Genomic DNA, 22,169 nt, shown 5'->3' with positions numbered 1-22,169 from the left:
TGGGGGACAGTTCGAGGGCTGGGGGGGGCCTGAGACCAGACTGGGTCTGATGTCACCTGTGTTTCAGGTCACGTCTCCGGGCCCTGAGCACCCAGAGGGAGGCCAAGGCTGTGATTCTGGGTCTGCAGAGCAACACTCGCCTGCCTGGGATGGCCGGAACAGGCCAGGCCTGCTGACCGCACAGCCCCTTAAGCCTCTAGCAGTGGGGGCTGGTGGCACGGGGCTGCAGCAGGCGGAGGAGGCCAGACCCTTCTCTGACAGCCTCAGCATTGGAGACTTCCTACCTGTGGGCCCAGGGGCTGAGCCATCCGTGCAGACTGGCATGGTCCCTCTCCTGGAGGTGGCGCTGCAGACCATTAACTTGGACCTGCCCCCCTCAGCTCCTGGGGAGGCACCCGCAGCAGCCAGCACTCAGCCCTCCAGGCCACAGGAGTACGACTTTAGTACTGTCCTGAGGCCAGCTGTGGCCACCTCACCTGCACCAGGGCCCCTGCAGGCTGCAGAGTGCAGCTTGGGCAGCTCAGGGCTACAGCTGTGGGAGGACAGTTGTGGGAAGATGGATGCCTGTGGCTCCGCCTCGCGGGAGACTCTGCTCCCCTCACACCCACCCAGGCGTGCTGCTCTGGAGGAGGGGAGCAGCCAGCCCACAGAGCGGCTCTTTGGGCAGGTGTCAGGGGGTGGTCTTCCCACAGGGGACTACGCTTCTGAAATAGCTCCCACCTGGCCACGGTGGAACACCCATGGGCACGTGTCTGACGCCAGCATCAGGGTTGGGGAGAATGTGTCAGATGTGGCTCCCACCCGGCCACGGTGGAACACCCACGGACACGTGTCCAATGCCAGCATCAGCTTAGGGGAGTCTGTGTCAGATATGGCTCCCACTCGGCCACGGTGGAACATCCATGGACATGTGTCCAACGCCAGCATCAGGGTCGGGGAGAATGTGTCAGATGTGGCTCCCACCAGGCCACGGTGGAATACCCACGGGCACGTGTCCAACGCCAGCATCAGGGTTGGGGAGAACGTGTCGGACGTGGCTCCCACCCGGCCACGGTGGAACACCCATGGACACGTGTCCGATGCCAGCATCAGCTTGGGGGAGTCTGTGTCAGACGTGGCTCCCGCCCGGCCACGGTGGAACACCCATGGACACGTGTCTGATGCCAGCATCAGCTTGGGGGAGTCTGTGTCAGACATGGCTCCCACCCGGCCACGGTGGAACACCCACAGACATGTGTCTGACACCAGCATCAGGTTTGGGGAGAACGTATCGGACGTGACTCCCATCCGGTCACGGTGCAACACCCATGGACACGTGTCTGACGCCAGCATCAGCTTGGGGGAGCCTGTGTCGGATGTGGTTTCCACCCGGCCACGGTGGAACACCCATGTACCCATCCCTCTGCCCCACATGGCGCTGGGGGCTCTCTCACCAGAAGCTGAGCCCAACACACCCAGGCCCCAACAGAGCCCCCCTGGCCACACGTCCCAGTCAGCGCTCAGCCTGGGAGCACAGAGCACTGTGCTGGACTGTGGGCCACGGCTGCCTGTAGAAGTGGGGCCATCTCTGTCCTCCCCCAGCTCAGGCTGCGGGGAGGGGAGCATCAGCGTGGGGGAGAACGTGTCGGACGTGGCTCCCACCCAGCCATGGTGGCCCAACACGCCGGGAGACAGTGTCTCTGAAGAACTAGGTCAGAGTAGGGTGGCTGGTGGTCAGGAGTGGGGCTGTGGGACGCACAGAGCCTGGGAGGTAGGCGGGCAGTGGGGTTGGTGGCATGTGAAGTTCCCCTCAGGCCTCCTTGTCAGCCAGGACCTGGGCTGCTGTGGGGGACATGGGAGGGGCTGCTTGAGCCAGGGCCGGCTCGGCTCTGCTCTGTACCCTCCACAGGCACTCGGCCCTGATGCCCTCGTGTCCACTTGTGTCCACACAGGCCCTGGGAGGAGCGGGGACACTGAGGACCTCTCTCCAAATTGGCCTCTCAACTCACAGGTTAGGTGGATGCAGCCTGGGGGTCCCACAGCAGGCAGGGAGGGCTCTGTCCCTCTAGGTTGTCACGCGGGTGGGTCCCACATGTGATTTTCCTTTTTTTGGCACAAGCTGGTTGTGGGGACAGCGTGCAGTGGGGAGGTGGTTCTGAGGCTGGTGTTTTGTTAGGAAGACACAGCTGCCCAGAGCAGCCCAGGCCATGGTGAGGAGGCGGAGGCATCGGCGGCGGAGGCTCAGGGTGGGGAGCAGGCCTACCTGGCAGGCCTGGCAGGGCAGTACCACTTGGAGCGGTACCCGGACAGTTACGAGTCCATGTGTGAGTGCAGCAGCTGCTGCTGGCAGGGAGCCCTGGGCTGGCTGGTTCCCAGCACGTGCTCCATCTCCTGTGGGTTGGGGCGGAGCCCTGGGCTAGCCGGTTCCCAGCACGTGCTCCATCTCCTGTGGATGGTGGCGGAGCCCTGGGCTGGCCGGTTCCCAGCACGTGCGTGCTTCATCTCTCGCAGCCGAGCCGCCCATTGCTCATCTTTTGCGCCCCGTGCTTCCCCGGGCCTTCACCTTCCCCGTGGACCCCCAGGTCCAGTCTGCCGCTGATGAGACTGCTGTGCAGCTGAGCGAGTTGCTGACGCTGCCCGTGCTCATGAAGCGCTCCATCACGGCACCGCTGGCCGCCCAGTGAGTGCCCCTGCCCCTGCGCCAGTCTGCCCACCCAGCCCGTCCTGGCCCGCCCTGGCCCACCCTGACTCCAGCTTCCTCCTGCCAGCATCTCCTTGGTGAACAAGGCCGCTGTCGACTACTTCTTCGTGGAGCTGCACCTGGAGGCGCACTATGAGGCACTGCGGCACTTCCTGCTGATGGAGGACGGCGAGTTCGCCCAGTCCCTTAGCGACCTGCTCTTTGAGAAGGTGACCTCCGGACATGGGGTGGGGCGAGTGGTAGAGGGGAGGCCGTGGGAAAAGGGAGACTGGCTGCACGCCCACAGCCCCCTGCTGCTCTGGCACAGCCCCATGGGGTGCCAGCGAGTGCCAGGCATGTGCTTGGGACTCCTGGGGACGGTGGTCCCTTTTCTGCCTAGCTTGGAGCTGGGCAAACGCCCGGAGAGCTGCTCAACCCGCTGGTGCTGAACTCTGTGCTGAGCAAGGCCCTGCAGTGCAGCCTGCATGGGGACACCCCGCACGCCTCCAACCTCTCCCTCGCTCTCAAGTACCTGCCCGAGGTGTTTGCCCCCAACGCCCCGGATGTGCTGAGCTGCCTGGAGCTCAGGTACAAGGTCAGCAACAGCCCTGGCCGCGGGGGATGGGACAGGGGCCTGCCTGCCTGTGGGATGCCTGCTGAGCCACGCCTCCCGGCAGGTGGACTGGCCTCTCAACATTGTCATCACCGAGGGCTGCCTGAGCAAGTACAGCGGCGTTTTCTCCTTCCTGCTGCAGCTGAAGCTCATGATGTGGGCGCTCAAGGACATCTGCTTCCACCTCAAGCGCACAGGTGAGGCCCCGCCGGAGCTCGGCGCCCCGCACCCCTGGCTTGAGGCTGCGCTCACCTCTGCCCTCTGCCTTCTGCCCTCCACCAGCCCTGCTGAGCCACATGGCCGGCTCTGTGCAGTTCCGTCAGCTGCAGCTGTTCAAGCACGAGATGCAGCATTTCGTGAAGGTCATCCAGGGCTACATCGCCAACCAGATCCTGCACGTCACCTGGTGCGAGTTCAGGGCCAGGCTGGCCACCGTGGGCGACCTGGAGGAGATCCAGCGTGCGCACGCAGAGTACCTGCACAAGGCCGTCTTCAGGTGAGGCCTGGGCAGCAGCTGCGTCCCTGTGGTCACGGCTCAGCCCACCCAGCAGCACTGCTTCCCCCCAGGGGCCTGCTCACGGAGAAGGCGGCGCCCGTCATGAACGTCATCCACAGCATCTTCAGCCTCGTGCTCAAGTTCCGCAGCCAGCTCATCTCCCAGGCCTGGGGGCCCGCTGGGGGCCCGCGGGGTGCAGAACACCCCAACTTTGCACTCATGCAGCAGTCCTACAACACCTTCAAGTACTACTCCCACTTTCTCTTCAAAGGTGAGGCCCACCCTGGCTGGGAGGGCTGCGGGGGGGCCAGGGCGGGGCTCACACCGTGGGCAAAAGCCTGAGCTGCTCGCTGGTCCCCAGTGGTGACCAAGCTGGTGAACCGCGGCTACCAGCCCCACCTGGAGGACTTTCTGCTGCGCATCAACTTCAACAACTACTACCAGGACGCCTGAGGCTGCTCTGCGGGGGACGTGCACAATAAAGGTGTTCTCGGACCCTGTCTGCAGCTCTCTCTCCTGGGCGGGGGCTGAGGACAGGGCAGGGTGGGGGAACAATGACCACAGAGACAGACTCGAGGGAGTTGCTGGTTTATTTAGGAGCCTGGGTCCATCCTCCAGGGACCAGGCTGCACTGCTGAGCTGGCCTCAGACAGAGACGGGTCAGGTCCTGACTGGATGTCTCTGCCATCATGGAAAGACGGGTGTGCAGGGGCCAGGGCAGAATCCCCCAGTGTATAGGGCAGCCCAGCATCGTCTTGGCCACTCAGCAGCACATGGGGGCCTCGGGAGACTCCAGGGGTGTGGAGCGCGCCGAGGCTGTTACGAAGATCATGTCACACACAGTTCTGCTGCCCAGAGTGGGGGCTTACTGCTGTAGGAGCGCTGCCTGCTGTCCGCCCCGTTGGCTTCCGTGGCCTCGGCGTCTGTGGCGGCCCCCGCCTCGCAGTGGTAAGGGGTCTCCAGTAGTTTCAGCACCCGCCGCACCTGGAGGATCAGGAGGGTGAGAGGGGTCTGGGGCCGGCCCCCTCCCAGGGACCACTGGGACAGGCGTGTGCTTGCCTCTGAGAAGTCCCCGCGCTCGGCAGCCTCGATGGCATTCTGCGCGATGTAGTTCCTCAGCACGTACTTGGGGTTGTTGGCGTGCATCACGCGCACGTGCTCAGCCTGCCAGGCAGCAGCATCCCCAGCGCCTTCCAGGTCCTTGTCCAGCCGGGCTCTGGAATGACATCCGGGCTCTGGAGTCACAGCCGGGCTGGACTTTTTCCAGCACGCGCCCCGCCGTCCCCCAGTGACCATGGACGCAGGGCTCACCTGTACGCCTGTAGCCAGTCAGCCCAGTGGCCGTGGTTCCTGCTCTGCAGCTCTGCCGCACTCAGCTGCTCCAGCTGAGACTGCTGCTCCACACGCTCCAGCTCCCTGGCGATGCCTGCCCGGGTGCCCATAAGCGCGAACAGCTGCGGGTTTGACTGCGCCAGCATCAGCATCATGGATAGCTGCCTGTGGAGAGGCCAGGGTGTCCGGGAGGTGGCCCCTGACCATGTCCCTGCCCTGCAGGCAGCTGCTCCGCCTGCCCCAGGCCGCTCTCACGGCTCACCTAGAGTCCAAGGGCCCAAGCAGCCCAGTCCCCGAGGTCCCTGGAACCCCACTGGCAGGGATGGACCCCAGTGGGCACACACCAGGCATGCCCATGCTCTGCCAAGGCCCTTTGTGGGCCGAGGGGCAGGACCACTCTGCTGCCCAGCTTTCTGCTGGAGAGTCTCCACCTCCCGAGTTTAATGCTTGTGGGATGGGCACTGCTGTTAGCACTTCCCTCATTTCTAGAAGGGTGCAGGTGGGCAGGGGCCACGCCTTCTCCAGTGGAGGGGGTTTCATGCTCAGCAGGGCCTGCTGGCCGGTGCTCCCAGCCAACCCCACTGGTCTTGTTTTTTAAGTTAAAAGCAACAATATTTTCCACGTCTCATCCTGCACGTGGGCGGGACTCTTCAGACAGGGCAGCCCTTCCCTTTGGAAGATGGTGTGGGAAAGCTTGACCTCTGGGAGCCCATTCTCCCTAGAAACCCAGAGGCTTTCTCTGAAGCCCACCCACAGCAGAGACCACTGTCTGCCCCCACACCTGTGTCAGCCTCGCCACCCTCTACTCTGACCAACCGGCCCCAGCATCGCAGAGATGCCCTGAAGCCCTGACTGCATCTGTCCCTGGGAGTGGAGCAGCCACCTGGGCCCCAGCCAGCTCTGTCTCCTCTAGCTTCTCCCCCAGCCTCTCTTTCTGATTATGCTTCCTTTTCTGGAAACAAATCCAAAGAAGTAGGAACTGAGTACCCACCGGGGATCCATCTGGGGCCGGAAGGCCAGTCTCAGCTCCTCCAGGGAGGCACACTGCTCCATCAGCCTGGCCAGGAATTCCGCCAGGCCTGGCGACTCTGCCTCCACTGGGAAGGAGCTCAGCAAGTAGAAGGTGTTTGTGAAGTCGGCACCTGGAACACAGGCTGCTCAGGGAGCTGGAAGCAGAAGGCCCAGGGTCCCTGTCCTGGTGCCACACAGACCCCCCCCCCCCCCCCCAGCCCCCTGGCACAGGTGCTGCATGGACCCACCCACATGCTCCACCCCCCACCCCCAGCACGGATCCACACGCTCCCTGACCCACATCCTCCACCTGGCACAGTGCCATACAGACCCACACCCTCCCCCCAGCAGAGGTGCCACACGGACCCACACCCTCCCCCAGCACAGGTGCCACACGGACCCACACCTGGCACGGATGCCACACAGACCCACACGGACCCAAATGCTGCCCCCAGCACCGGTGCCACACAAGCCCCGCTCAGCATTGGTCCTGGGACCCCTGAGCCCTACACACCCCACTCCTCAGCCTCCACCCATCCACCGCCCAGGCAGCTGCCATTTACTCACCCTCCAAGTCACCTGTGAAGTGGCCTAATACTGAGAAGGCAGAGGCTGCTGCCCGGCCCTCATCCTCACACTCACAACTGCCTGCTTTGGGAGCTAGCGAGTGTTGAAAAGCTGCTGTAACCCGCCTGCAAAAGGCCCAACTTGTGACAGACACTGCGATCCTCCCCCTGACTCTGGAAAACACTGTCTGAAACCACAGTGACCCTAAGACAATGTCTAAAAACAAAATGAGAAGGGAGTCAAAGCAACGTACTGCAAAAAAGTCGACTACACACAAAGGTAGCAAGGGAGAACGTGAGCAACCAGAAACATGGCAGAAGTTCCCCCTCAGTAACTGCTTTGAAAGCGAATGGACTGATCGCTCCAACAAAAGGCAGATTGGCAAAGTGGGTGAAAAGACGATTTCCATGTTGTCACCACACGATCTGCAAGACATTCAAAGACACGAACAGGCTGGAAGTGAAAGGATGAAGAAACCCAGACAAAGAGTAACCTAAAGAGAGCTGAGGCAACTCTTAAACTCACAGCAGATAAGTTTTCTATTTTTTGAGACGGAGTCTTGCTCTGTTGCCGGGGCTGGAGTGCAGTGGCGCAATCTCGGCTCACTGCAACCTCCGCCTCCCGGGTTCCAGCAATTCTCCTGCCTCAGCCTCCGGAGTAGCTGGGATTACAGGCATCCGCCACCATGCCTGGCTAATTTTTGTTTTTTGAGATGGAGTCTTGCTCTTGTTGCCTAGGCTGGAGTGCAGTGGCGTGATCTCAGCTCACTACAACCTCCGCCTCTCCTGCCTCAGTCTCCTGAGTAGCTGAGATTACAGGCACCCACCACCATGCCTGGCTAATCTTTGTATTTTTAGTAGAGATGGAGTTTCACCATGTTGGCCAAACTGGTCTCGAACTCTTGACCTCAGGTGATCTGCCTGCCTCGGCCTCCCAAAGTGTTGGGATTACAGGCATGAGCCACCATGCCCGGCCAGAGAAGATTTTAAATAAAAAATTGTCAGAAGGGCCAGGAAAGGTGCTCACCCCTGTAATCCCAGCTACTTGGTAGGCTGAGGCAGGAGGATAACTAGAGCACAAGAAGTGGAGGCTGCAGTGAGCCGCAACTGTGCCACTGCACTCCAGCCTGGGCAACAAAGTGAGACACATCCACCCTCGACAAAAAGTCGTTACAAGAGACAGCATTATATATGGATAAAAGAGTCAATTCATCAATAAAAATGTAAAAATTATAAACATGCACCCAATAAGAAAGCCCAAAAATGTAAACGTTGGCAGAATGGAAGGGACAGACAACAAACAGTTCTATCTATAGTAAGAGTTGGAGACTTAAACACACCACTTAATAATGGATAGACCATCTAGGGTTGGGAGCGGTGGCTCATGCCTGTAATCCCAGCACTTTGGGAGGCCGAGGCAGGCGGATCACGAGGTCAGGCGATCAAGACCATCCTGGCTAACACGGTGAAACCCCGTCTCTACTAAAAATACAAAAAATTACCCGGGCGTGGTGGCAGGCACCTGTAGTCCCAGCTACTCGAGAGGCTGAGGCAGGAAAATGCTGTGAACCTGGGAGGTAGAGTTTGCAGTGAGCTGAGATCGTGCCACTGCACTCCAGCCTGGGTGACAGAGCAAGACTCCGTCTCAAAAAACAAACAAAAAAACCATCCAGACAGAAGATCAATGAGAAATGGAAGACCTGAACAACAGCCTAAACCAACAAGACCAAACAGGCACATACACGGAACCCTCCACCCAGCAGAAGAGAGCACACCGTCTTCTCCAGGGCACACAGAAAGTTCTCCAAGATAAGCCACAAAACAAGCTGTAATAAACCTCAAAAGGCTGACATCTCTAGTCACAATGGAATGAAGCTAGAAATCACTTAAAAACACAACACACTGGCTGGGCGCGGCGGCTCATCCCTGGAATCCCAGCACTTTGGGAGGCTGAGGCAGATCACTTGCAATCAGGTGTTGGAGACCAGCCTGGCCAACATGGTGAAGCCCCATCTCTCCTAACAGTACAAAAATTAGCTAGGTGTGGTGGAGCATGCCAGTAGTCCCAGCTACTTGGGAGTCTGAAGGAGGAGAACCACTTGAGCCTGGGAGGCGGAGGTTGCAGTGAGCCAAGATCATGCCACTGCACTCCAGCTTGGGCGACAGAGCAAGACTCCGTCTAAAAACCAAAAAAACCCACAACATACCAAAATTGATGGACACAGCAAAAGCAGTGACCAGAAAGACATGCACAGTGTAAATGGCTACACTGAAGAAGATCTCCAATCAGTTACCTCACCTCACGCCTAAGGAACTGGAGAAAGAAGAGCCAAGATTAGAGGGAGACAACAGACTGAAGAAACAGAGGCACACACTGCGTAAACTCCACTTACACGAAGATTAGAGGGAGACAACAGACTGAAGAAACAGGCACACGCTGCGTAACTCCACTTACACGAAGATTAGAGGGAGACAACAGACTGAAGAAACAGGCACACACTGTGTAAACTCCACTTACACGAAGGGTTTAGAGCAATCAGGTTCACAGACTCGGAGCGGAGTGGTTGCTACCAGGGGCTGCAGGGAGGGGAATGGGGAGCTGGTAACCGGCTCACACAGGGTTTGGGTGGCAGATATGAACAAGCTCCAGGGCTCGGCTGTACAGCACTGCTCCTGCGTCAGCTGTGATGTGCGGTGCCCTCCACAATTTAAGAGGATAGATCCATGTTGTGCTCCTACCACAATGAAATTGTAAAAAACTGCTACGAACAATTATATGCCAAAATTACCTACAAGACATGGACAAACTACCTGACACAGAAAATTCCTGGAAACATAAATTACCAAAACTGACTCAAGAAGAAAAGAAAATCTAAATTGATGTAAGGCAAGCAAGGAGACTGATCAGTAATCAAAATTTTTCCAACAAAGAAAAGCCCAGGACCAGATGGCTTCACTGGTGAATTCTACCAAATACTCTTATGAACAAATGGCAATCCTTCTCAAACTTTGAAGAAAAAAAATGGAAGATGTGGGCATACCTCCTAACTCACTCTGAGGCCAGCACCACCTTGACATCAAAGCCAAACAGACACTAAAGAAAAAGCAGAACTCTAAGCCAGTATCCCTTACGCATACAGATGCAAAAATCCTCAAAATACTCGCAACATTCAGCATATTAAAATAATTATACAGCATATGGCTGGGTGCGGTGGCTCACGCCTATAATCCCAGTACTTTGGGAGGCTGAGGTGGGCAGATCACCTGAGGTCAGGAGTTCAAGACCAGCCTGACCAACACGGCAAAACCCCGTCTCTACTAAAAATACAAAATTAGCCGGGTGTGGTGGTGGGTGCCTGTAGTCCCAGCTACTTGAGAGACTGAGGCAGGAGAATCACTTGAACCCAGGAGGTGGAGGTTGCAGTGAGCCAAGATCGTGCCACTGCACTCCAGCCTGGGCAACAAGAGTGAAACTCCGTCTCAAAAAATATTAAAAATAATAATCATATAGCATATTAAAAGCACCAAGTAAAATTTATCCCCAGAATGCAAGGAGATATGAATGAAATAATAAAACCACATGACCATCTTCATTGCAGGAAAAAGCATTTGATAAAATGCAATAGCTTTTCATGGTAAAAGCATTCTGAAAGAAAACTTCAGCATGGTAAAAGCCCACAGCTAACACCACACTCAATGGGTGAAACACTGAACACTTTTCCCCGAAGGTCAGGAACAAGAAAAGAATGCCCATCTCAGCTCCTTCTATTCAACATACACATCCTAGCTAGTGCAACCCAGTGAGTCACCCACACGACCCAGCAATCCTACCACCTGTACACCCCACGGAACTGAAAGCAGGGAGTCAGAGATCTCTGCATTCGCTTTCACGGCAGCACGGCACACAACACACAGTGCACCCTACGCAACAGCCAGAAGAGGAACATGTACGCCAGTATGTCGTGGATAAGCAAACCGCGGCCTGTCCACACAACGGGATGCTTCTCAGCCTTCAAATGGAATAAAATCCTGATATGGACCTGGGTGAACATTGAGGACCTTATGCTAAGTGAAACAAGCAGTCACCACAGAACAAGCACCGTATGACTCCACTCGCAGCAGGTCCTAGATTCACCAAATTCATAAAGACAGAGAGTAGAATGGGGGTGCCAGGGCTGGGGCGGGCCCAGGGAGTGACTGTGCACTTGGAACCTGGAAGCCGGAAGGTAAACCATCTCTAAGCACAACAGCGTGGGAGGCGCCTTGCTGTGGGCACGGCTGGGTCACTCACCGGTCAGGTGCATGGTCTCCAGGAGCTTGGACACCAGCGCCCCGTCTTCCTCCAGCTCCACCTGCACGAGGCCCAGCTTCCTGCGCATCTTCTGCAGGTAGTGCCTTTGGAACTCGGCGTCAAACTCCTCGGCCAGGATGGCCTCCCCCAGCTCCAGGGGCAGTTCCGGCTGCAGGGCCTCGGCCAGCTTCCGCAGGTTCCACCTGCACACCTCGGGCTGCTTGCTGTACGCGTAGCGGCCGGTGTTGTCGGAGGCATTGCACACGTGGTCGGGGTCGTACCTGCCACACAGGGCAAGAGAGCCACGCCCTGCCTGAGAGGAAGTTCCCGGGAGATGGTGCAGCCACCCTGGAGGGGAGACCCAGGGGAAGGTCCCAAGTGGCCGTGGCTCTCTGGCCCTGTCCCACAGAGGTCCTGTCTCACCAGCCCCTGGCCAAGGCCTCTGGGATTGCCCTGGACTCTCTACTTCCTACGTCAGCCCCCAGCCCCCTCGGCTCCCCCTCAAGCATCATGGGCCAGTGCCTGGGGGCAGCAGGTTTCATGCAGCCCGCACCCCCCAGCCCTGGGGCCTGCACTTTGCTGGGCCCCAGGGCCACTTACCTGTCCAGGAAGCCAAAGGGCCCGTAGTCGATGGTGAGCCCCAGGATGCTCATGTTGTCGGTGTTGAGCACGCCGTGGCAGAAGCCCACACACTGCCACTCGGCCACCATCCGCGCCGTGCGCCGCGTCACCTGGGGCGGGACAGTGTGCTTGCTCCCTCCTCGGGGTCCTGCCCAGACCTCCCCAGTCGTGTCCATCCTTCCCCTCCCTGAAACCGGCTGTGCTTCGCTGAGTGGCTCTCACTCTGCTGTTTCTGGGCGATCTTCCTGATGTCCTGTCACCGCCTCAACCACAAGGTGGCGATGAAGAGTGCGTTGCACTCACAGCATCCACTCTTTAATATGCTCACAAAATTTGGCTTTTACCCAAACTAGAAAAATCAGGGAACCCCACACTCAGGCCCAGTAGAGACCCCAAAGAAGCAGAGAAGGGTCAGTTCACTGAGGGGCCACACCTGCCCCAGGGCCAGGCCACTGTCCATCCTGGTGCCACCACCACCCTGCTGGCCTGGCCCCCCCCAACCAGACAGCAGTCCCCACCCAGCCCAGCACCGGTAACCTTGAGAATAGGGGCCAATCAACGGGGGGCCAGGAGCCCCCAAGGTGCAGGGTGCACTGAGGGCCCCACCGGCCCTGCTGAACACAGGCCTGACACCACCTCTCTCCTTCAAGGCCACCGACGCTCCTGGGAGGCAGTCAGTGCCGTCCTCCCTGCGTCACTGGCAGAAGACTGAGGCTCAGAGGGGCAGAGTGACCTGCCTTGACCACCCACGCACGTCTATGCCGGAGCAGCAGGCTGCCCCAGCGGCTCCTCCCGGCCTTCTGCAGCCCCATCGCCCACCCACATGGAACATGGCTGGGGTGGACTGCAGGGATGGAGCTGGGGCAGGACACAGCCCTAGGAGCACCTGCCTGGCGCCAGCTTCTGCTGACGGCAGCCCAACAGCCCCCAGCCACGTGGCAAAGCGGGTCCCCACGCAGCCCTGGCTGCAGCTGCTCCAGGGGTAGCCTGAGACTTCTCAAAGAAGATGCTGTGCCCGGTCCCCCGGAACCCCTACTTGGCCTGACCCCACTGATGCTGCAGGCCCCCAGCCCAGCCAGGTGAGGTGCCGGGTTCCCCCACGGTCTGCTGAATGCCCTGTGACAAGGACGATGCCATCAAGCCATGTGGGACATCTGTGGTGTCCGTGGGGCGGGGACCCAGACCCCAGGTGGGCACTCAGCATCTCCCCAGTCAGAACCCGGCTGGCTGCCCTGAGCATCAAGACGTATGGACCCACGTGGGAGGTGCCCAGCCCATGGTGCTTCCACCCAAGCCAGCTCCCACCCCGCACCCCCGCCCCAAGCTGGCCCTGCAGGGATACCAGTAGGAGAGCACGCCCAGGGCCCCCAACACCACGGAGCCCAGGGGAGTTTCAGGTTTGTCCCAGGGCCCAAGCACACATGATGGGGTTTGCGGACAGGAGCGGGAGCTCAGAGAAGGGCGGGGAGGCTGGGTAAAAGCCTTTGTCCCCCGGCCAAAATGAGGGTGTCTTCAACACAGGTGGGGACACCCAGCACCCACCCACCCGCAGGGAGGGGTGGCGTGCGGCCCACTGACCTCCCGGAAGAAGGCGGCATTTCTCTGCACGCTGTCGCTGGCATGAGCAGCCTGGATCTCGGGGTAAAAGGAGCTGATGACATAGTCGAGCAGCTGCACTCGAATGTCGTTCCTCCCCACACTGGGGCCTGCACGCCCTGTGTGCTCATCCGCAGACTTAAAAATCTCAAAGGATCCAAACCTGGAGGGAAGACCCGAGGCGTCAACAGGCCAAACCTGACCCCAGCCCCTTGTGAAAATAAGAAAAAGGAAAAGACGTTGTTGTGGCTATTTTTTTTTTTTTTGAGATGGAGTCTCACTCTTGTTGCCCAGGCTGGAGTGCAGTGGTGCGATCTCGCCTCACCACAACCTCCAACTTCTGGGTTCAAGTGATTTTACTGCCTCAGCCTCCCGAGTAGCTGGGATTACAGGCACACGCCACCATGCCCGGCTAATTTTTGTATTTTTAGTAGAGACAGGGTTTCACCATGTTGGTCAGGCTGGTCTCAAACTCCTGACCTCGTGATCCACCCGCCTCGGCCTCCCAAAGTGCTGGGATTACAGGCGTGAGCCACCGCGCCTGGCCTGCTGTGGCTGCTAAATCATGCAGCCCTACAGCAGAAAGAGAACCTTGATTAAAACAAAAGCAAACAACCAACCAGAATGCACCACAGCTTTACCTGACACACAGACATATTCCACGTTTGGTCAACATCCAGCCACTGACCAGGCCCTGTCTGCACAGTCTGGGGCACGTGCGGGGGAGGCCCATGGGTCTAGAAACCACCAAGGACCCTGCACTCCCACCCCAACCCCACGAGGAGTGTTTTCGGCAGGTCTTACACATGGAGGGGCGTGGCCTGCCTGCCACTGCGTCCTCGGGGAGGAGATGCAAAGGAGAGTCAGCTGCTGTGGACACACATCTGTGAGCGCTCAGCAGCAGCCGTCCCCCAGGGTGACTGTCCCCCAGGGGACATCAGGCAAGGTCTGGACACATTTTTCATTGTCACAACTGGGGTTACTACTGGCAACCAGCGGGCCCAGGGCAGGGATGCTGTGTGCCACACAGGGTGGACTTCACAGCGATGCCATCATTGCCGCTGGGCGGGGCCTCAGAGGAAGTTGTGGCCCCAGATCTTTCCCATCCCCCTGCAGGACAGGAAAAGCCAGAGGCCCACAGGCAGCCTCAGGAGTGGGCGGCTGGTGTCCCGGGCAGGACGGGGCTGCAAGACCAACAGACAACTACATTCAGGTGTTCAGGAGGAAGTGCTAGACGCCAGGTGGCAAGGTGACATCAAAAACTGATGGCTGGGGGCCGGGCGCGATGGCTCAGGCCTATAATTCCAGCACTTTGGGAGGCCAAGATGGGTGAATCACCAGAGGTCAGGAGTTCGAGACCAGCCTGGCCAACATGGAGAAACCCTGTCTGTACTAAAAATATAAAAATTAGCTGGACGTGGTGGCGCACGTCTGTAACCCCAGCTATTTGTGGGGGCTGAGGTAGGAGAATCACTTGAACCCGGGAGGCGGAGGTTGCAGTGAGCCAAGATCACGCCACTGCACTCCAGCCTGGGTGACAGAGCGATACTCTGTCTCAAAAAAAAAGAAAAGAGAACTGATAACTGATGGCTCACGTCAGACAGGAACCAGCCCAGGACTCCACACCAACGAGCAACTGGACCATCAGATCAGAAAGCCTGAGCAGGACACCGCGCACAGCTTGCGGCTCCTGCTTCTTCAGTGGCCATTTCCTCAGTCAAGTCTAAGTAGTTCCTTGTCATAAACTCCAGCAAACAGCTCTGGACACTGTCCCCAGCCTCAGGCTCAGGGACCCCCTCCTCCCCAGAAGCACCAGGCAGGGACCCTTCTCTGGTGCCCGTGGCCCTGGAGCCCCCTGCTGGTGCTTTGGGACATACCAGCTCCCGCAGGGCCATCTCTGGCTGCAACGAGGGCCTGGCCGGCCACGTGGGAGGGCTCAGCACAAGTGTCCTAACTGAGCACCAAATGCCTTTGCACTCAGATCCCTCCCAGTGGGCGTGACGCAGCTACTTCGCGGACAGGCAGCTTCTGAGGCTGCCAGGGACAGGCTGGACTTTCAGAAGAGGCCAAGGCGGTCATCTGGGTTTGTTTCTACCAGAATCCTAGCAGCACAGGCCCAAATCTCCTAGGACTCTATAAGCAAGTGCGTGTAGACAGGCCGAAAGGCCCCCGGCATTACCTTATGAAAGTGGAAGCTACACGCAACACAACTGTGCATTGTTCATATTTGGGATTACCATCATAGAACACGTCGCGCACCACCATGGACTGGGACGTGACGCAGGCGCCGGCCCGTGTGGTGGGGACTCCCAGGTGGAACATGGCTTCGCTGCACAGAAACTCCCGGATGCTTGACCGTAGGACCTTGCGGCCGTCGGCCTGTCTGAAACCAAACACAGAGTTCACTACGTGGGCCGGCCAGGAGGTCACCCAACACCAGGATTCCGGGCAGCACACGGAAAGGAGGAAACGCGTGTCACGTGAGCAGCTTGCACGTCCCTGAAAACCGCCCGTCCCAGGTGACATCAGGTGCCTTGTGAGCCTCCAACACCGCCCAGTTCCAGCAACCTCACACCCCAGCAGGTTGTCGGCACAGCCTCTGGTAAAAATGGGCCTGAACACACGCAGCAGCCCGTCTTCCTGCCCAGGACGAGGGTTCCGCAGCAGAAGCCAGGACTGTGTGACTGCACAGTGGGGACAAAGGGCCTGGGGCAGCCCTGCCCCATGGGACACAACAGCCTTTGCACCAGGATGGGTGCCCAGGTACGGGCCAGCCGAGGAATGAGCTCCTCTGTGCCTGCCAGAGCCCCCACACCGACAGTGGGAGGAGGCAGGGCAGAGAAGCCAGCTGCCCACCCCGCAAAACCCGCCCGAGGCTCTGACAGCGCCGGCCTCAGGCCACTCAGCCACTTCTGACCCCCAGGTCTCGCATTCCCTTCCCCACAGGTCTTCGGGTCCCCGGCCTCGGCCTCATGTCCTGCAGAACTGCCGAGGCCAGGGAATCGGACAGGCATGGGGAAGGGGATGTGAGATCTGAGGGCCAGATGACTGCCCCCTTTTTCTTCAATTATTTTCACTGTGGTAAAATACACATAAAATAAATTTACCATCTTAAGCCACTTTTTTTGTTTTTTAAAGACAGGGTCTCACTCTGTCACTTGGCCTGGAGTGCAGTGGCACAAACCTGGCTCACTGCAGCACCACCCTCTCGCCTCAGCCTGCCAAGTAGATGGGACTACAGGCAATGCCGCCAAGCTCTGCTAATTCTTCTTACTTTTTGTAAAGACGGGGTTTCATTATGTTGCCCACGCTAGTCTTGAACTCCTGGGCTCAAGCGATCCTCTCACCTTGGCCTCCCAAAAGTGCTAGGATTACAGGCATGAGCCACTGCGCCCGGCCCATCTTAGCCATTTATAAGTGTACAGATCAGTGCTATTTAATACGTTCATAATGTTGCACAACCATCACCCCCATCCATGTCCAGAAATCTGTCTTGTGAAATTGAAACTTTGTCCCCATTGAACACTGGCTCCCGATTCCTCTACTCCCTCCAGCCCCTGGGACCCAGAAACTGAAACTTTGTCCCCATCGAACACTGGCTCCCGATTCCTCTACTCCCTCCAGCCCCTGGGACCCAGAAACTGAATCTTTGTTCCCATCGAACACTGGCTCCCGATTCCTCTACTCCCTCAGCCCCTGGCACCCACCATTCTACTTTGTCTCTATGAATGTGGCTCTCTAGGTACCTCATGTAAGTGGGATCACCCAGGATTTGTCTCTCTGTGACCAGCTTATTTCGCTGCACCACGTCCTCCAGGTTCATCCGTGTTGTAGCATATCAGCATCTTCTTTCTTAAGGATGAATAATATTCCACTGTATGTACACATCACATTTAATCCATTCACCTGCTGATAGACACTTGTTCTGCCTTTTGGCTATGAATATCGGTATACAAATCTCCTTGAGATCGTGCTCTTGGGGATATACCCAGAAGCAGAACTGCTGAATCATGTGGTGATTTAATTATTTGAGGAACTTCCACACTGTTTTCCACAGCAACTATATCATTTTACATTCCCACCAACAGTGCAGAAGGGTTCCGATTTCTCCACAGCCGCAACACTTTTTAACTTACGATTTTTTTTTTTTTTTTTTTGAGACAGGGTCTCACTCTGTCACCCAGGGACAGTGGCGTGATCTCGGCTCACTGCAACCTCCGCCTCCCGGGTTCAAGTGATTCTCCTGCCTCAGCCTCCCAGGTAGCTGGGATCACAGGCACGCTCCACCATGCCCAGCTAATTTTTGTATTTTTTGTAGAGCTGGGGTTTCACCTTGTTGGCCAGGCTGGTCTCAAACTCCTGACCTCAAATGATCCGCCCACCTCAGCCTCCCAAAGTGCTGGGATTACAGGCGTGAGCCACTGTGCCCGACCAACCTTTTATTTTTCTGAGACAGAGTCTTGCCCTGTTGCCCAGGCTGAAGTGCAGTGGTGTGATCTTGGCTCACTGCAAGCTCCGCCTCCCGGGTTCAAGCAATTCTGCCTCAGCCTCCTGAGTAGCTGGGATTACAGGCACCCACCACCACGGCCAGGTCAACCTTTTTTTAAATAACTGCCATCCTAATGGGTATGAGGTGCTGTCCCACTGTAGTTTTGGTTTGCATTTCCCTAATGATTGATGATGTTGAGCATCTTCTCGTGTGTTATAAACTCTATAAACTTTTCACGTGCTTATTGGCCACATCTTTGAAGAAATGCCTATTCAAATACTTGTCCACTTTTGAATTTTTTTCTTCCTGTTGTTGAGTTTTGAGAGTTCTCTGTATATTCTGGATATTAATTACTTATCAGATATATGAATTGCAAATGTTTCCTCCCATTCTGTGGGCTGCATTTTTACTGTTAATACTGTATTTTTATGCCTAATTTTTAAAGTGTTCATGAAGTCCTGTTTGCCTATTTCTTTAGTTGCCTGTGCCTTTTGTGTTACAGCCAAGAACACTGCCAAATCCAATGTCATGAGGCATTTTCCCTATTTTCTCTAGGAGTTTTAGTTCTTATGTTTAGGTCTTTGGTCCACTCTTCAGTTAACTTCGTTCATGGTGTAGGTAAGGACCCAGCTTCATTCTTTTGCATGAGGATCCAGTTTTCCCAGCAGCATTTGTTGAAAAGTCTTTCTCCATCGAATGGTCTCAGCACACTTGTTGAAAATTTGCTGATCATATATGTGAAGGTTTATTTCTAGGCTCTTTATTCCATCCCACTGGTCTATGTCTATCCTTATGCCAATGCCATACTGTTTTGCTGACTGTGGCTTTGCAGTAAGTTTTGAAATCAGGAAGCATGAGTCCTCCAACTTTCTTCAAGATTGTTTTGTCCATTCAGGGTCCTTTGAGATTCCATATGAATTGTATTACTTTTTGAGACAGGGTCTCACTCTGTCATCCAGGCTGGAGTGCAATGGGATAATCACAACTCACTGCAGCCTTGAATCCTGGGCTCAAGTGATTCTTCCACCTCAGTCTCCTGAGTAGCTGCAATTAGAAGCACACGCCACCACGCCCAGCTAATAAAAAAAATATTTTTTTGAAGAGACAGGGTCTTGCTGTTTCCCAGGCTGGTCTCCAACTCCTGGCCTTAAGCAATCCTCCTGCCTTGGCCTCCCAAAGTGCTGGGATTACAGGAGTGAGCCACTGCACCTGACCCCATGTGAATTTTAGAATGGGTTTTTCTATTTTTGCAAAAACTGTCATTGGTATTTTGATAAGGACTATACTGAATCTCTTCAAAGAGTACCGTTGTCTTTCTAATATTAAGTTATCCAACCCACGAACAAGGGATGTTTCCATTTATTTATGTTTTCTTTACTTTCTTTATGTTTTTCAGTTTTCACTGTTCAAGTCTCTTCCTTCTCACAGCCACTTCAGACGTTAGCCTCAATCTCGGAGAACTGGTGAGGCCAGGGACCCCAGGACACGTGTGGGGATGACAGGCAGGGCCTGAGTAAAGGTCAAAGGACTCCTTAATTTTTAGGAGAAAATATATTCTAGCAGATCTCAGGTCTGAAAGCAGTGAGTTAATACTCATGTCTTCAAACATAAAAAGTGTCTTCCAGCGACAGATTACTCTCATTAAAAAAATTGTCTTTTTAACTTTAAAATATCACCAAAAATGAAAACATAAACTTTAAGATGATCGCCAAAAACAAAAATTAAAAAAAAAAAAAAAAACGCTCACAGGACAAGCAGGCCCCAGGCTGAGCAGCATTTCCACCACGTTCCAAGGGTCAGAAACGCTCCCGTGGGCGGCCGGTGCTGTCAACTCTAAGCAGGTCGCTGGGGGTGGGGAGGGAGAGCCAGGTTGCCCTCAGACACAGAACAGAACGGATTTGGAGACAGGGGAGTGAGGAAGACCCTCAGTCTGAGGAGCTTGCTTGGGAGATGGAGCCCCGGGGAAGGGATGCTGAGGGACCGAGGGGCATTTCAGGTGCTGGAGGGGGAGGTGATGAGAGCACAGGGAGGGGCCGGATGAGATGCGGGTTTAGCATTTCTCTGAACATAAAATGTACACTTGTGGGTATTGTTTTCCTAGTCATTCACAAAAGCAGTAAAGAATATGCAGTAAGTACATTGTTTAGTAGAAAAGAGCAGAACAGACCCAAGTACTGTCTATACACAGGAGGCAGGTGGCGCGTGCACGGCTCCCCGGTGGGCCTGGCGGCATCTGGACTCAGATCCTGCCTTAGAACACCTGTGTGCCCCCCCCACAGAAATCTAAACGATGCCCACCTCACTTCGGGGTTAAAAAGGGCTGCCCGCAGGGAAGTCAGGGCCAGGCCTCCGTGAAGTCAGTCGCAGAGCGAGGCTGCTGGACGAAGCGGCCCGCCCCACGAGCGATCGGAGGAAGGCTGGGGACCTGCGGGGTTAGGGTTAGGGTTAGCCTAACCTCTCATCCCGGCTCCCGCCCCTGGGTTTGGAGCCCCAGCGAACGTCGGTAAACATGAGCGGCGTCCCTGGTGGAGCTGACTCCAAGGTCCTCGGCGGGTTGATAAGCACAGGGCGCGGGCGGCTGCCAGCACCGCGCTCCCGCGGGTGCAGGGGAGGCCCCACTTGGCAGTAGCCGCCAGACGCCCCCAACACCACGCCGGGCGGAGGGAAGGGGCGCCCCGGCGGGGAGGACCCACCCGCGCCCCTCGCCCGCCCCGGCCCACCTGGAGAAGGGCGTGGGCCCGGCGCCCTTGAGCTGCAGCTCCCAGCGCTCGCCGGTCGCCGTGCACACCTCGCCCAGGTACATGGCGGCGCCGTCGCCCAGCTGCCCGGCGAACTGGCCGAACTGGTGGCCGCAGTAGCAGTGCGCGGCCGGCTCGGCGCCCGGCAGGAGCGCGTTGCCGCTGAAGAACAGCGCGGCCTCGGCCTCGGCCTCGGCCTCGCGCGCGGGCGGCGCGCCCAGGCCCAGCAGCGCCAGCGCGGGCTCTGACAGCGCCACGAGGCGCGGCTGCCGCAGCGGGGTGGGCTGCACGCGGGTGAAGCAGGCCCCGGGCACGGGCCGCGGCGCGGACGGGGCGCCCTCGGGACCGGGCGGCGGCGCCTCCACGGGCAGCGCGCGCAGGGCGCGGTTGTCGAAGCGTAGCCCCGCCAGCCAGCGAGGCGCGGGCTCCATGGCGGCGCCCGACAACGTAGAGCGGGGCGCGGGCGACGGGGAACAGCAGCCGAGGGGCAAGAGTCGGGCAGCCGCGAGCGAAGCCCCGAGCGCTGCCCTGTATGCGGCCATCCGCGGCGCCGCTCCCGCCGGAAACCAGCCTGCCCCGCCCGGAAGCTCCGCCCCGCGCGTCCCGCAACCCAATCGCCAGTGGGCGAGAGTGGGGCGGTGGGGGAGGGGTCGCGGTGTCTGGCCGGGCTCTAATTGGCTACCTCGTCCGTCTATCCGCATCTCCCGGCCGCAGAGTCGGAGGCGTCCGGCCGGGGTGGCTGTTGGCGTCACGGGGCGCGCGCTGCTGCGAACGGGGTGACAGATGGGAACGCCTCCGAGACCGCCAGCGACGACCCCGCTCGGGCAGCCCCGGATTTCCTCGGCTGCACGGGCGCCGGCAGCGGGGACCGAGGCCCGCGTCCGTTCGGGTCGGGCCGGGGCTTAGCGCCGCGCCCCACGAGCGGCCGGGACCCCACCCGGACCCCGCCGCGGTTCTGGGCCGCCGGAGCCTCGCGCCGCCTCTCGGGGACCTTGTCCCCTGGCCTCCGGCCTCTCGGGCCCCTCGCCTGCCGTCTAGGAGGGAAGGGGCCTTGGACCTGTGCCCCGCCCATGGAACAACGCCCGGGCTCGCAGAGGCCCCGCGAGGCCGCAGGCGCAGACCCTCCCGGAGGGCTGGGCGGGCACCGGGGTCTTCGGCTGGCTTGAGGGACCCGACCCCTGGGGGAGGAATTTGCGGTCTGTGTGTCCGAATGAACGCGGGGGTTCAGATGAGTCTGTGGTGCCCCCGCTTTCCATCTCCTCCGGCCCCGGCCCCAGAGGACTGTCTGAGAGGCCGGTGGCCGCGGATCCTGGACGCGCCTCCCTCCTGCCTGTGGTTTCCCTTTATTCCGGCAGCGGCGCGAGCCCACCCTTCACATACAGGAGCTACATCCAGAACCTTCTCCTGGGGCCACAGCGTGGGCTTCCGAGACTCTGCGTGACCCCAGCTCTGCCCCTTTGGGGCTGCGGGTGAAGCCCTCAGGACCCTCTGCGTGGGTTGGGCAGGTGACTGGATGAGGGATAATGTGGTGAGGTCCCCGTGCCCAACCCTCCTCTGCAGCCCACAGCAACCGTTCCCTCTTCAGCAGCCCCCTCCCCCCGGCCGCCCGTTCCCAGCATCCTCCTTGGCAGGTGTTACCCCTCCCTATTCCCCAGGCCCTGGGCCCTCCTGATCTGTCTCCTCGACCCCCGGGGCCCCAGTCTGGCTCAGTCTGGTCCACACTCTGGAATCTGGTGGGACTGGGTATGGAGGGTCTC

The 22,169-nt window shown here is 58.1% G+C and overlaps 2 protein-coding genes across 7 annotated transcripts in view; one reads left to right on the top strand and one right to left on the bottom strand.

Annotated features, from left to right (window-relative positions):
• Positions 1-4,263, top strand: part of TUBGCP6 (tubulin gamma complex component 6) — a 28,241-nt gene extending 23,978 nt beyond the window's left edge. For 2 of the 5 annotated variants that reach the window (XM_019018437.4, XM_055374383.2), the window contains 10 exons: positions 68-1,691; positions 1,932-1,990; positions 2,156-2,303; positions 2,491-2,659; positions 2,748-2,889; positions 3,060-3,254; positions 3,337-3,469; positions 3,555-3,768; positions 3,840-4,039; positions 4,130-4,263. In XM_019018437.4, coding sequence (XP_018873982.3) covers positions 68-1,691; positions 1,932-1,990; positions 2,156-2,303; positions 2,491-2,659; positions 2,748-2,889; positions 3,060-3,254; positions 3,337-3,469; positions 3,555-3,768; positions 3,840-4,039; positions 4,130-4,221 — 2,976 coding nt within the window. In that variant the 3' untranslated portion in view covers positions 4,222-4,263. Of the gene's footprint in view, positions 1-67; positions 1,991-2,155; positions 2,304-2,490; positions 2,660-2,747; positions 2,890-3,059; positions 3,255-3,336; positions 3,470-3,554; positions 3,769-3,839; positions 4,040-4,129 lie in introns of those variants that run through there. The other 3 variants (XM_031007364.3, XM_055374382.2, XR_010133116.1) reach the window with 2 other exon arrangements.
• Positions 4,264-4,340: 77 nt separating this feature from the next.
• On the bottom strand, positions 4,341-20,990 carry SELENOO (selenoprotein O). 2 transcript variants are annotated; one of them, XM_004063679.4, is made up of 9 exons: positions 20,395-20,990; positions 15,365-15,568; positions 13,168-13,348; positions 11,569-11,699; positions 10,969-11,249; positions 6,092-6,242; positions 5,080-5,265; positions 4,828-4,984; positions 4,341-4,752 (listed from the first exon to the last, which is right to left on the bottom strand). In XM_004063679.4, the coding sequence occupies exons 1-9, from the start codon at positions 20,952-20,954 to the stop codon at positions 4,588-4,590; spliced, it is 2,016 nt and encodes a 671-aa protein (XP_004063727.4). In that variant the 5' UTR covers positions 20,955-20,990; the 3' UTR covers positions 4,341-4,587. The 2 variants fall into 2 exon arrangements, with proteins under 2 accessions (XP_004063727.4, XP_063560668.1); XM_063704598.1 differs by lacking the exon at positions 15,365-15,568.
• Between the last annotated feature and the right edge of the window lie 1,179 nt (positions 20,991-22,169).

Source organism: Gorilla gorilla, chromosome 23 (assembly GCF_029281585.2).
Source record: "Gorilla gorilla gorilla isolate KB3781 chromosome 23, NHGRI_mGorGor1-v2.1_pri, whole genome shotgun sequence".
NCBI lineage: Eukaryota > Metazoa > Chordata > Mammalia > Primates > Hominidae > Gorilla > Gorilla gorilla.
This window is presented reverse-complemented; position numbering and strand designations above follow the sequence as displayed.